Genomic DNA, 12,944 nt, shown 5'->3' on the forward strand with positions numbered 1-12,944 from the left:
AAATTCTTTGAATTTAAGTCATCGATGTCAAAACTTTTTTATCAGATGTATAAGTACATGTTCTTTTATATTCTTCAAAATTTATTAAAGAACACGATCTGGAATCGGGAAACTCCCTAGCCAGCATCGCTGGCCAACCGCAGCGGCCGTTAAACAACGAGATGTATTCCGCCTTCAAAAGTGGCAACGTGGTCAAAGGCATCCTATGTCCCTCGTTGACCAACTCCTTTAAACAGAGTTCCCTGGAGCGATCCTACCTGACCTACACACACCGCCAGCGCCAGAAGTCCCTAATTATTGTGAACGTGGTGGATTTTGTGCTGAAGATTGTCTTGGCTATCGTCTGGATAATGCGAAGGAGTGAACTGGGTCCATTTGATAGCGAAGATGGAACGGTGAGTGCAACTATCTTTTGACTAAACTATTTCTTTTTTAGAAGTCTATATTTATACCCTTGCAGAGGGTATTATAATTTCAGTCAGAAGTTTGCAACGCAGTGAAGGAGACATCTCCGACCCTATAAAGTATATATATTCTTGATCAGCATCACTAGGCGAGTCGATCTAGCCATGTCCGTCTGTCCGTCTGTCCGTCCGTTTATATGCAAACTAGTCTCTCAGTTTTAAAGCTATCTGCATGAAACTTTCCCAAAAGTTGTCTTTCTATTGCAGGTAGTATATAAGTCGGAACGAGCCGGATCGGACGACTATAGCATATAGCTCCCATAGGAACAATCGGAAAAATAAATAAAAAACAAATTATAGCTTTGCTGTTTTTTAATTTTTTGTTTAGTTCTTCGACATATAGCAATGGTTAAATATTTCAGAATTATGGTAAAAATTTCATCAAAATCGGACGACTATAGCATATAGCTCCCATAGGAACAATCGGAAAAATAAATGAAAAAAAATTATAACTTTTCTGTTTTTTAATTTTTTGTTTAGTTCTTCGACATTTAGTAATGGTTAAATATTTTCGATTTACGGTTTAAATTTCATCAAAGTCGGACGACTATATCATATAGCTCCCATAGGAACAATAAAAATATATAAAATAACTATCAAATAATTGAGCTGCAAATCATCATAGCTTCAATGTTTTTAAACTTATACGCAAGTAAATTATAATTTTAATGTTTTCAAAAATGTTTAATTCTTGCAATAGCTGCAAGGGTATATGAACTTCGGCTTGCCGAAGTTTGCTTTCTTTCTTGTTTTAATTAACTCTGTTTAAATTAAATAACTTTACTAATTAATAGTTAGTTTTATACCAATTAAAATTTTAATTATTAAATGAAATTTAAAATGAAAGCTTTCCATGGAAATAATTTATACATCACTTCGTTTATCATTTACAAGTTATACTTACTAATTGAAAATAAAATTAATTTAATTGTTTAAAAAAATTATCGGGGACTACACAACAATCCCTTGATGGGAATATTGTTTTATTTAATTAATTCTTAGGCCAGTAATTCAACACTTTTATATTTTTATTAAAGTCTTTTCAAGAGATAGACCCAGAATATTAAATAAATTATACTAATCGCAGTTTATTGGCTTATAAGGACGTCTTAGTATACTGTTTCATCAATACTTTACTACTAATTCAGTCAAAGCGTGATCTGTTATATTACAAAATAATTATATTTATGTGGGACTTAGATGTTCTTTGAAGGAAGAGAAGTTTTTTTATTACATTAAATTCCTGCGGAACCTTAATTAAATCTAAAAGTTTATTGGCTTACTCAAGGAAACAGGTCGACACCCCTAATTTTCTCGGTATCCTTGCAGAGCATGGCGACAGCCATCACTTGGTCGGTTTGCTGTGGGATTGCCAACATGGCCATCTGCTTTTTGGGCTACTGGCGCTGCTTTGCCAACAACTATTTGCACTGGGCGGCGGTCTGCACATGGGTGCTCTTCAACATCCAGGGTGAGTGGGTCGTAAATCATGCGTCACCTGCACGGACCGTCAAAATGGCAAATCCTTTTTCGGTCCCCTGCGGGATGAGTCGTAAATGTGGGTACATCATAGCACCGATTTTCTCTCTGCTGGCACAGGATTCGTTGGTCAGGGCGTTGGATTCGCCGATCGCGAGTACCTGGTGTGGTACATCCTCTTCGTCATCTTTGTGCCGTATGCGATGCTGCCCCTGCCCCTCAAGTGGTGCGTTGTGGGCGGGACCATTACGGCCAGCTGTCACCTGGCAGTGATTACCATCATCAAACTGCAACACGGCGAGGTAATTGGCCTGCCACCAAAATCGTTTTGTGACTTTTGCCTAAATACCGGGATCTATGCACCATATATCCGCAGGCCACCATCAACGCCGACTGCGTTCTGTTCCAGATCTTTGCCAACTTCATTCTGTATACGGCCATCAACGTGGCTGGTATGTACACCAAGTATCTCACGGATCGTGGCCAACGGCTAGCCTTCATCGAAACCCACAAGGCCATGGAGCACAAGAAGGAGTCGGAGAAGGAGCTGCAACGCACCCAAAAACTTTTGGATTCAAGTGAGTGAAAATTGCAAGAAGGTCATCAAAATGTTTTAATCAGAAGTGTTATTTAAATCTTGTTTTCTTGAAAATACAGTTATTTAGATATTCTCAACATATGATTAATTATATTTTAATCATCAAAATCATTTTTAAGTGACTATAAGCTGCATTTAAAAATTGCTTGTTTTTAAAAAAATATTTTATATGTTTCGAATTCCCTTTAAACAATTATAGCCTAAATAGTTAGTTGAATGTATTTTCTTGTACTCTTAAAGCCTTTAAAAGGGCTTAAAAATGTGCACTTGTTGTGAAAGTACAAAATATATTTCAGTACAACTTTAAAGATGCTTTTATAAATATATTTTGTAGATTATAATTATAGGTATTACTACTTTTTTGGTAGTCAGCAATATTTTTTTTAATTACCAAGACCTGTTTTATACATTTATGGCTATACAAAGCAAACTGCTTAATATTATCAAGATTCCTTTCAAAACTTTATTGTTGTTTGCTTAAGTAGAAACTACAAATGCGCAAATTCCCCTTGTAATACGTTGTTAGCTCTGTTGAGGGACTTCTAAGTGGCATTTCCCTGTAATGGGCAGGTAGAATAAACCCCCGCCCTTCCTGGTAATTTCGCGTTGCCTGACAACTGCAGGCCGACGGAGGTTCCTTGTGCCTCCAGTTCACCGGTCCTTGAGTGAATATATATTGCCTTCGGTTCGTGTTCAAGTTGTTGCTAACCCCACACCGCGGAATTTCGCTCCCTTTTCGCAGTTCTGCCCAACATCGTGAACAATCAAATTCGCAGCGAAATGTACAAGGGCACGGATCCCACGGTGGAGACGCAGTTCAACAAATTATACGTTTATCCCATGGACAATGTGAGCATTTTGTTCGCCGACATAAAGGTAGGTGTACAAAAAAAAGCCTGAGAGGTTTATAGTGTGATTTCGGACACCTTTAACCTTTTTCGCTTGGCCCTCAGGGTTTCACCGAATTGGCCAGTAAAACTTCGGCCCAGCAACTGGTGAAAATCTTAAACGACCTGTTCGCTCGATTCGATCGCATTGCAGAGGTAAGTTACAAAACAACAATAAATTTCCCCCTTCTAAAATACAAATCTATTGGCATTGATTTGTAAAATTTTAAAAAATTTTAACAAAAAAGTAAAGACAATAATTTAAATCCTATAATAAAATTGATTTGACTTTGACTTTGATAAATTGTAAAATACTGAAATAAACTTTAATTTTTCTTGTTTTCTTAATAAAGAAAATTTCATAAAGTATAAAAATTTCTGAAATATGTTATTAATAATATGTATTCCTCACATTGTTAAGATTTTAAAAACTTAAAATATATATTTTTTCTTTGTCAAAATTATGGTTAATATTATAAACTTTACACCAAAGAGCATTGATGGTTTTCGCCTACATATTTATATAGTTATTTTCCTTATATAGGCCAACTTATATTTATTTTTGGTCGTCTTGAATAATTTTTAGTTGTGGATTTGGCTTTGTTCAATATATAATTTAGGCTTAAGTCTTTTCAAAGTTAAATTTAAAAAAAAAACGCAACCCAATAGTTTACCGTGTGTTGTCCCGCACTGGGTAAATGTTTTATTGAGCGATTTTCACCATGATTTTCACCCTTTTCCCCGTTTTTCCGCCCCTTTAAGGACAACCACTGTCTGCGCGTAAAGCTGCTGGGCGATTGTTACTACTGTGTGTCGCAGTTCGAGAGCGACAACTGGAAGACGCGACCGGATCACGCGGTGTGCAGCGTGGAAACTGGCCTGCACATGATAAAGGCCATTAAGGATGTGCGCCTGCACACGCACGTAAGTGGAATCGAATCGAAACGAAACGAACACGCGAACACGATATGTGGCCCTTGAACATTTATTTAAAGTTTTTTAAATACAACCTGGCCAAGTGAAAAGGGGTATTGTAATTCAAAACGTAGCATACATTACAGGGCAGCGGTTGAATAATTTTAAATGAGCTCTGTTAAGTGCATAGATAAACCAAAAACAGTGATACGCTTAATAGTCATTTAAAAACTATTGTTTCCTTCTATAAATTTAAATATATAAAATAACATTCAATCACAGACTATAAATATTAAAAAAAAAACACAAAGGGACATTCAACTAAATTTTAATGAAATTTCAGAATAGGTTTATCTGAAAAGTATTAATTCAGGGAGCAGGCAAACATATGGGCAATTGAAATAAATAATTAAAACAAAATATGTACGTCGTTTTAAAATTGGAACTCGTCTTCAAAGAAAAATAAAAATATAATATGTTCAAGTAGAATGCTTCTATTGAGTTCCATTTAAATAAAATCAGTCTGACATCAGTTGAGGTTGTTTGGCGTTTTTTCTGTTAGTGCTGGACATTTGAAATATTTAATACCCATTTTTCAGTTTCCATCTCTTTGGCATTCTTTTATTTGTGAGGGTGTCGTTTATTTTTTTTTTCGCAATCCAGTGCCCCGTTTTGGACTTTGGCCAGTGGCACTAGTATATGTATATATTTTATAGGAGCAGCAGAGCGCCGTAGAGCAGAGCCAGTGGACGTGTTGACAATTCATTTGTATGCAAATCTCAACAGAGCAAAAGGCAAAGACAGCGGTCGGCCGAAAAGCAGCAAAAGCGAAACTTAAATTTTCATACGACAGAGTGCCACTGGAGTTTAATTGATTTTTTTTTTTGTGCGGGGAGAGCTTGGGGCATGCCGCAGGAAAACGGGGGAATCCTGTATTCGTTAACGGGGATTTATTCCGCCTGCAGTCGCATAATTGGGACGGCGACTTAATTACTGCGGCAGTTTGACGATTGACTAGCCAACTCACTCTGCCAACCGACTGACAGTTAAATAACAATATTTGTGGGCAAGGTAGGGAAAGGTGCTATATCTTAATAAGTTAGGATGTTTGTGAAATGCAAAAAAAAAACAGATTAAATATCTTAAAGATAGAACAAACATTTCCCAGCCATTTTACTGCAATGTTTACAATTTAAAATGTGTTTCATACTTCTAACGATATATGAAATAAACAACAAAATGTTAATAATGAATCATATTTTAATATTCTTTCATAAAATATGTACAGCTAAATATATTAAAAACAACCATGTTTATTCATAGCCTGAACACACAAAATTCAAATTAAAAATTTTTGAAGAAAATGTTAGTGAGAAGGTAACTGGGGAAAAGGCAATACTACAGGAATTGAATAATTTTAACATTTAAGCTAACCTTTTCCGTAGTGTAGTAAGTGAACACTTTCCATTGCTGGTTGAAAAATCCCGCTGTGCTGTGCATATTTTAAGAACTGCGCTTTGCAAATTACAGGTGGACCTCAATATGCGCATCGGCATCCACAGCGGTTCGGTGATGTGCGGCGTTCTGGGCAACAAGAAATGGCATTTCGACGTCTGGTCTAATGATGTTATCATTGCAAATCACATGGAATCCGGTGGTATTCCCGGGTAAGTAAGCCAGTCACGTAGACATTCGCTCGCAAGAGCCAACTACACACCTGCGTGTGAGTGCAATCGTAATGAGTTGACAATATTAGATGCCCACAGGCAGGGGATAGTCCTGAATTTCTGTCAGGATTATTTCCTTTATATAGCAGCTCATTACTCATTAGAAACGAAATTGCATACATAAATGGTTCTGGTTCAATAACCAGTCATTTAAGGACCAAATCTTCTTAATTAAGGAGCTTAGTTATCAGCCACAATTTTTACTTAATAGTTCTGTATAATAGTAGATAGTTTAGATAGCAACACTTAAAAATATTCGAAGGTGCCACAGGAATTAACCCGTTAGTTTAAAATATTAAATATATTTTTATTAATTATTTTAAAAATATGTAAATTAACGTTTTGTCTCAGAGGGAAGTTAATGAAAGATGATTTAAAATAATTAAACGAATTGGTCGGACATTGGATCTCTCAAGTCATTTTGACATACCTAAATATATTTTTTTGATTAGCTTATTGTTTTTTGTTATATGTAGCATACCTTTGTTATTTTAAATTAAATTGTAAAACTATACGCAAGCCGAATAACTTTGACTTTTGTGGTAAAACTCAGGCTGGCCACAGTTTTAATTGGCCAATTTGCGGATCCAGTGGCTCAGCTCCTGCCCTTTATTTTGCTCCTGCTCCTGTGCAGCTCACAACAATTGCTCGGCAATTTTGCAAGCTTGGCGTGTTTAGACACAAGAAACCAAATAATAGAAAGTAACAGCACAGCAGCAATGGGAAATGGAGAAAATCCGAGCGACCGCAGAACCCGAAACAAAATGAAAAGCCCCAAAAATGAAAAGCTCAATTTAATGCAAAATGCTTTGATGTAATGGTGGCCTGGGCGGCAACCAGAAACCAGCAACCAGTGGTGCAGGAGTATGAACATTATAGAGCTCCAAGTTACCCAGTGGAGACCCAATTATGAAGGACCCACCGCCCACCGCCCACACGAAAACACAACACAAAGAGCTGGGCGGTAAAAATGGGAAATAAAATGGTCGGTGGTCTTGGGCGAATCACCACGCACAATCATAGAAAACGTATGCAAATATTTGAATTTAATTTTCGCCAACTACATTTCCGAACTTCCAACACAAGTCTGGCCTATTGCTAATACTCTCACCTCGGAATCTGTGTTTCCATCTTCCACCCGCAGAAGAGTCCACATTTCGGAGGCGACGCTCAAGTGCCTGAACGATGCCTACGAGGTGGAACCTGGAAATGGCGGCAGTCGGGACAATCACCTCAAAATGCTGAACGTCAAGACCTTTCTCATCAAGCGCACCGAGCCATTGCGGTAAGTGAAAAGTACACGCAGAGAAAAATGTTCAAACAGTTATTTTATCATAGCAATTTTTTTAAACAAATCTTTGAATAAAAGTCAAATCTTTGAGTAGAAGAAACAAATTTGCTAATATAACAGCGGATATTTTATATTTTTAAAAACTTAAACACTCTAACTCTTTCCAATTTTTTTTAAGCAAATTGTTGAAACATTTTTTTTTGCCTGAAAATTTAATTTAAAATTTTATCAACAAACCAAAAGAAAATATAATTTGATTTAAACGACATTTAAGACTGCTTAAAAGTGGCTTTTATAAAACTCTTTTATAAGTGTATTCAAATATAAATCCGAAAATTGCTAACCCGTCACTTGTTTTGCCACGCCCCCAGACCCAAACGTCGGTTTGGCACGCGCAGCAGCGCCCATTTGGCGGGAAGTGTGGCCACCGCCCCCTCGGCCACGCCCACCGCTCTGCCAAAATCCATATCGGCCAGCGGCAGCGGCAGCATTGGCGGTGTGACCACGACGGGCGGCGATGGAGCCAGCATCGACGGACGGAGTCTGGAGTACGCGGCCACCATCGCCGTGCCTGCCCAGCAGCCAGCGCAACTTCTTCAGCAGCAGCAGAAGAAGAATATATCCCTGAACTCCCTGCCCAATGTCGTCGAGGGCGTGGCCATGGACAACAGAAAAATGAGGAATGGCTGTGGCGGAATTGGAGGAGCATGTGGTGCCGGTGGAGCCGGAACAGGTCCCCCTGGTATGTCCACTGTGTCCTCGCCGACGGCCATGATGTCCGCACCACTGGAGGTGCAACTGCGGCCCAGGAACGGAGCCACCAGCGTCCAAAACCTGGCGGAGGCCATCGACGCCAAGGGCCTGATCATGGAGGATGAGTCAACCACCGACTGGATACCCGAAATTCCATTTAAAAACGTAAGTACATTTACTTTAATACTTACAAAGTTCCTTTTTTTAAATTGACATTACATATTTAACTCAACTTAAACGCAAAAGCATTTATTTGAAATCCAATATTTGACACACTTATTAAAATTTACATACTTGCTAGAAACGATTTATTTAACCGTGTCCTTATATTAAACTTAAACAAACAATTTATACTCTGACCCTTCACAGCTTAACAGCCCTGAAGAAGGACTCAATCGTGCGGATTCTATTCTCGTAGATACCAAAGAAGATCACAGAGTGTCGGTGGCAGTCCTAGATGAGGAGGTAGTATATCTATACCTGCCTATTAGCTACTTGTCATAACATTCCCTTACCCATGCCCAAACCCAGATCGACGAGTTCATCGAGCAGAACATCCAAATCAATTCAAATAAGGAAATCCGACGCGAGTACCTAAATCCCTGGACCCTGAAGTTCAAAGACAAGAGTCAGGAGCAGAAGTTCTGCCAGTTGCGAGAGGATATGTTCCGGTGCGTATGCCAGCCTGCTAATGGAACGCAAACAAAGGGCAGGACACTCTTAATTAATGAACTGATTGCTAATTGATTTTTGCCTCCTGCCATTCCATTGGCCCCCTCCATTCCCCTCCCCTCTCCATTCAGATCTAATATGCTGTGTGTGTTTGTCATCTGGATATTTATGGTGCTGTGCCAGGTTATCATCATTCCGCGATGCACGCGCCTCATTATTTGTCTCTCGGTGGGCACCATTGTCCTAACCTTCTGCTGCGTTTTGGTCATGGCCGAGGAGTTCCCAGGTGAGCACCTCATGGGTTATTGGGTAATTGAAAGGATAGTTACTTACTTATTTTGAGAACAAAACAAGAAGGAAAGCTATGCAAAAATAATGTATCCCAAAAACTTCACAGCTAAATTTTTATTTACATTGTCCGTATTTATTTTATTCGTGAACTAAATCTAAAAGACAGGTATTATATTTTGTTGATGTCTTACCTTATCTTTTGCAAATTGTAATTATATTTTGATATTTTGATTTAACTTTTATACATTTCAACCTTATACATCAAATCAGCAAAAAAATATTCTAAAAATAAATTTTTTTGTTCTACCACTTAAAGTGCAATCCCAAACAAAATGCTTAACTTTTAATACTCTATTTTTTGTACCCTAGGACTGCCTCGCTGCCTGAAGACGAACTCGGCGAAACTGGTGCATCAACGCCAGCGTCGCACTCTGTTCATTTGCGGTGTCATCGTGTCCATGTGCATGCTGAGTGCCATCGGACTGGTCCTGTGCCCCTCGTCCACGTACATAGGCACCGTGGACGAGCACTCCCGGTTCCTGCGGATGTCTTCGCTGTACAGCAACACCTCATTGGAGAGGGAGAAGGAGTACAAGCTGAATGTCTACCTGTCGGCCACCATACATCATAATATCACCATAAGTACGCCGACGAGTGGGGCAGCTGCCTCGCTGGTGGACATTACGAGTGGGCCCTCCGATGAGCTGGTGCGGAGTACTCTGGTCAATGCGCTCAGCATGAACTTGACGCCTCCACGGGATCACTTTGAGCAATCGCATCGACCGTATACACTGACCACCAGCGGACACAGTGTGTCCTTGAACAACCTAAGCTATGGCGATTTCGCGGGAGTGCGAAGTTCAACGGATGTGGAGGGCGATTGTACCCATCCGGAGTACCTGGTGTTCACCTGGGTGCTCTGCCTCGTCTCCCTGGCCACTGCCTTAAAGCTGTACTACCTGGTCAAGGCTCTGATGGCCTTGGGCATGGTGGCCTTTTACACCGCGCTGATCATACTCAAGTTTAGCTCGGGTGAGAGCTTCAGTTTGGGCGATCTTTCCAGACTGGGCATGCCCTTGGGTGTCCAGATGTTGATACTGCTAATCTCGTTCCTGGTGATGGTCTGCTACCATGCGCGGCTGGTGGAGGTAAGAGAAACACGGGATAAATGCTGCCAATTCGACCTCTGAGCCCATTACTCATCCCGATTCCCACAGGTAACCTCGCGTTTGGACTTCATATGGAAGGAACAGGCCGAGCGTGAACTGACCAACATGAAATCCAATCGTGCGCTTAATGACACATTAATTAAGGTAAGAGATTTGGCCCAAAACACTGATAAAAATGTGGTTAAAACAATTGGGGAAGTAATTAATAATAATAATAAATGTTTTCTTAAGTGCTACAGAAACCACTATAAATATTATGTAAAATAATTATGTAAAAAATGGACCACCGTTAATCGAAATTTATTTATCGATATTTTTGATACATTATATACATTATTGTATAGCAGTTTATGAATGATTTTAAAATCTAATGATTACTGTGCCAACAGCAATCGCATTTTCTCTCAGTGCACCTGCTCGCTTTGTTATTAATTAAACTGTTTGCTTGCAGAACATCCTGCCGGACCACGTGGCCACCTATTACCTGTCCGACGAGCACACGGACGAGCTCTACTCCAAGATGCACAACCTGTGCGGCGTAATGTTCGCCTCTATTCCAAACTTCCAGGACTTCTACTCCGAGGACATCGACAATGGCAAGGCCTGCATTCGGATCCTGAACGAGATTATCTGTAAGTTGATTGATTAAGCCCTAATTCGCGTTTCCATCTGTTTAATGATGCCGCCAATACACAAATCAAACCAGGTGACTTTGATGAATTGCTGGAGGAGCCGCGTTTCGCGTCGGTGGAGAAAATCAAAACCGTGGGTGCCACCTACATGGCAGCGGCGGGCTTGAATCACGAGCACCTGAGACTTCGCGGCGAGACCTCTGAGGATAGTGTGTGTGACCTGGTTGAGTTCGCCTTCGCCATGAAGCAGAAGCTGGAGGAGATCAACGGGGATGCCTTCAACAATTTCCAGCTGCGCGTGGGCATCTGCAGTGGTCCGTTGGTCAGTGGTGTGATTGGAGCGAGGAAGCCCGTCTACGACATCTGGGGCAATACGGTGAATGTGGCTTCGAGAATGGATTCCACGGGCGAGAACTGGCGTGTTCAGGTGCCGGAGAATACGGCGGAGTTGCTCTGCTCGCGGGGTTACACTTGTGTGGTATGTTGTCTATGATTACCCATCTTTATTATTAATAAAATATGTATTTAATCCCCAGAAACGAGGTGAAATCGCAGTGAAGGGCAAGGGCATGATGACCACCTTTTACGTTCATCCCAAGGGCATTACGGAGAGCCAACTGATCTCGCCGGTTCGCATGCCGGCTGGCATTCCACTGGCCCAAACCCCCAACCTCCAGCGACAGACCTCCCATCATGGATCCTTCAGCGCCGTGGTTTTCGGCATGCTGCAGGCCAGCAAGCGCAGCACGGCCATCGCAGGAACACGTAAGCTTCAGTCAGCACAGCACCCACTCCAGATGCTAACCCTACTCTATGTTTTTAGCCACGGGCACCCCCTCGCCGCAAATCCGTCGGGGTCATCGGGGAAGCACCTTCAGTTCGGTGCGGTTATCCCAGAAGTCCACCACGGTCAATCCAGTGCGTCGAAATACAACCCGTGTACGGGGACGTTCCTATCGCCAGAAAAAGGTATGAAAAGTACATTTTTATTAAACTTTACAAGCTTTCTACGCATAAGGAAATCAAACTTTTATTCATTTGTTCTATTATTATTACATTTGTTTTAAAAAGTATTTTGCATGTTAAGAGAAAACCAGAAGTTCTTTGTACTTTAGTAAAATATTTTCTATGTGTTGGAATTTATTTAAATCCCTAAAAAAATTTTGTTTTATATCTATTAACATCAAACATCAACCTTAAAACAACATATTAATCTGCTTAACACCAAAAAAGTGTGTCTTGAAATAAACTTCAGATAGTATGAGCGTTAATTCAATACTAAATAATGTAACGTAATGTATTGTACTTTTTAGTTTAATTTCTATACTGAATAGTCTAAAGCTGTTTTTTTTTTTTGTATATTTTTCGGCTGTTATTTCATACTCATTAGTTCTTATCAATGTATCGAAAAATATTTTTTAAAATTAAAAACAATTATATAACTTTGATTGTTATTTACATTTCCAGAGTTCCTCCAACAATTCGATTGTCACCCAGGCCAGCTCCAGCTATATGCCATCGTTTCGACGGATCGATCAGATCGAGACGACCATATCGAAGAGCCACAACGATGCATTATAGCCGACTACACGCACTCGTTGGGTGTAAGTCGATCTCAAGCAAATAAATTGTCTGATGAATTTATTTTTGGAACGATTTTATGCAGTACGAAATGCTTAACAATGCAGAAAATGCTGGCTTAACCTTAAGATTGAATAGTGGAGATCGACACTGAAGCTACTTAGTAGAATTTTTAAATCACAATCCTTGAACTTGTAGATCAAATATATATTATGTAATTCTTGCATTATCTCAGCACAATTCTAGTCGTTAAACTTAAGAATTAATGTTTGTATGTGCGTGTGTTGAAAATATTTAGAGTAGGACATTTTGATCTTCCCACAGATTCTACCTAACGAAATGCCAATGAACCTACTAACCTTGTTCAATTCTACCAAAATATTTACCAATCGTAGGGTAAATTCTTAGTATTAGTAGTCAATTTAAAAAGCCATTTATGAAAAAGAAAATCAAATATTCGTTGTACAAATCTTTTATTCTTAAAA

At 39.7% G+C, this 12,944-nt stretch overlaps 1 protein-coding gene across 5 annotated transcripts in view; it reads left to right on the forward strand.

The window, feature by feature from the left end:
- Window positions 1–12,699, forward strand: part of LOC108142699 (adenylyl cyclase 78C) — a 35,228-nt gene extending 22,529 nt beyond the window's left edge. For 4 of the 5 annotated variants that reach the window (XM_017266710.1, XM_017266709.2, XM_017266713.2 and 1 more), the window contains 20 exons: window positions 91–395; window positions 1,794–1,935; window positions 2,064–2,245; window positions 2,320–2,521; window positions 3,284–3,417; window positions 3,495–3,584; window positions 4,191–4,352; window positions 5,874–6,010; window positions 7,215–7,355; window positions 7,733–8,279; window positions 8,484–8,579; window positions 8,646–8,785; window positions 8,918–9,072; window positions 9,447–10,225; window positions 10,295–10,390; window positions 10,698–10,878; window positions 10,953–11,356; window positions 11,415–11,643; window positions 11,702–11,847; window positions 12,346–12,699. In XM_017266710.1, coding sequence (XP_017122199.1) covers window positions 91–395; window positions 1,794–1,935; window positions 2,064–2,245; window positions 2,320–2,521; window positions 3,284–3,417; window positions 3,495–3,584; window positions 4,191–4,352; window positions 5,874–6,010; window positions 7,215–7,355; window positions 7,733–8,279; window positions 8,484–8,579; window positions 8,646–8,785; window positions 8,918–9,072; window positions 9,447–10,225; window positions 10,295–10,390; window positions 10,698–10,878; window positions 10,953–11,356; window positions 11,415–11,643; window positions 11,702–11,847; window positions 12,346–12,459 — 4,382 coding nt within the window. In that variant the 3' untranslated portion in view covers window positions 12,460–12,699. The remainder of the gene's footprint in view (window positions 1–90; window positions 396–1,793; window positions 1,936–2,063; window positions 2,246–2,319; window positions 2,522–3,283; window positions 3,418–3,494; window positions 3,585–4,190; window positions 4,353–5,873; window positions 6,011–7,214; window positions 7,356–7,732; window positions 8,280–8,483; window positions 8,580–8,645; window positions 8,786–8,917; window positions 9,073–9,446; window positions 10,226–10,294; window positions 10,391–10,697; window positions 10,879–10,952; window positions 11,357–11,414; window positions 11,644–11,701; window positions 11,848–12,345) is intronic. The other variant, XM_017266712.2, reaches the window with a different exon arrangement.
- Window positions 12,700–12,944: the final 245 nt, after the last annotated feature.

The sequence above is a fragment of the Drosophila elegans genome, unplaced genomic scaffold (assembly GCF_018152505.1).
Source record: "Drosophila elegans isolate 14027-0461.03 unplaced genomic scaffold, ASM1815250v1 contig_208, whole genome shotgun sequence".
Lineage (NCBI taxonomy): Eukaryota > Metazoa > Arthropoda > Insecta > Diptera > Drosophilidae > Drosophila > Drosophila elegans.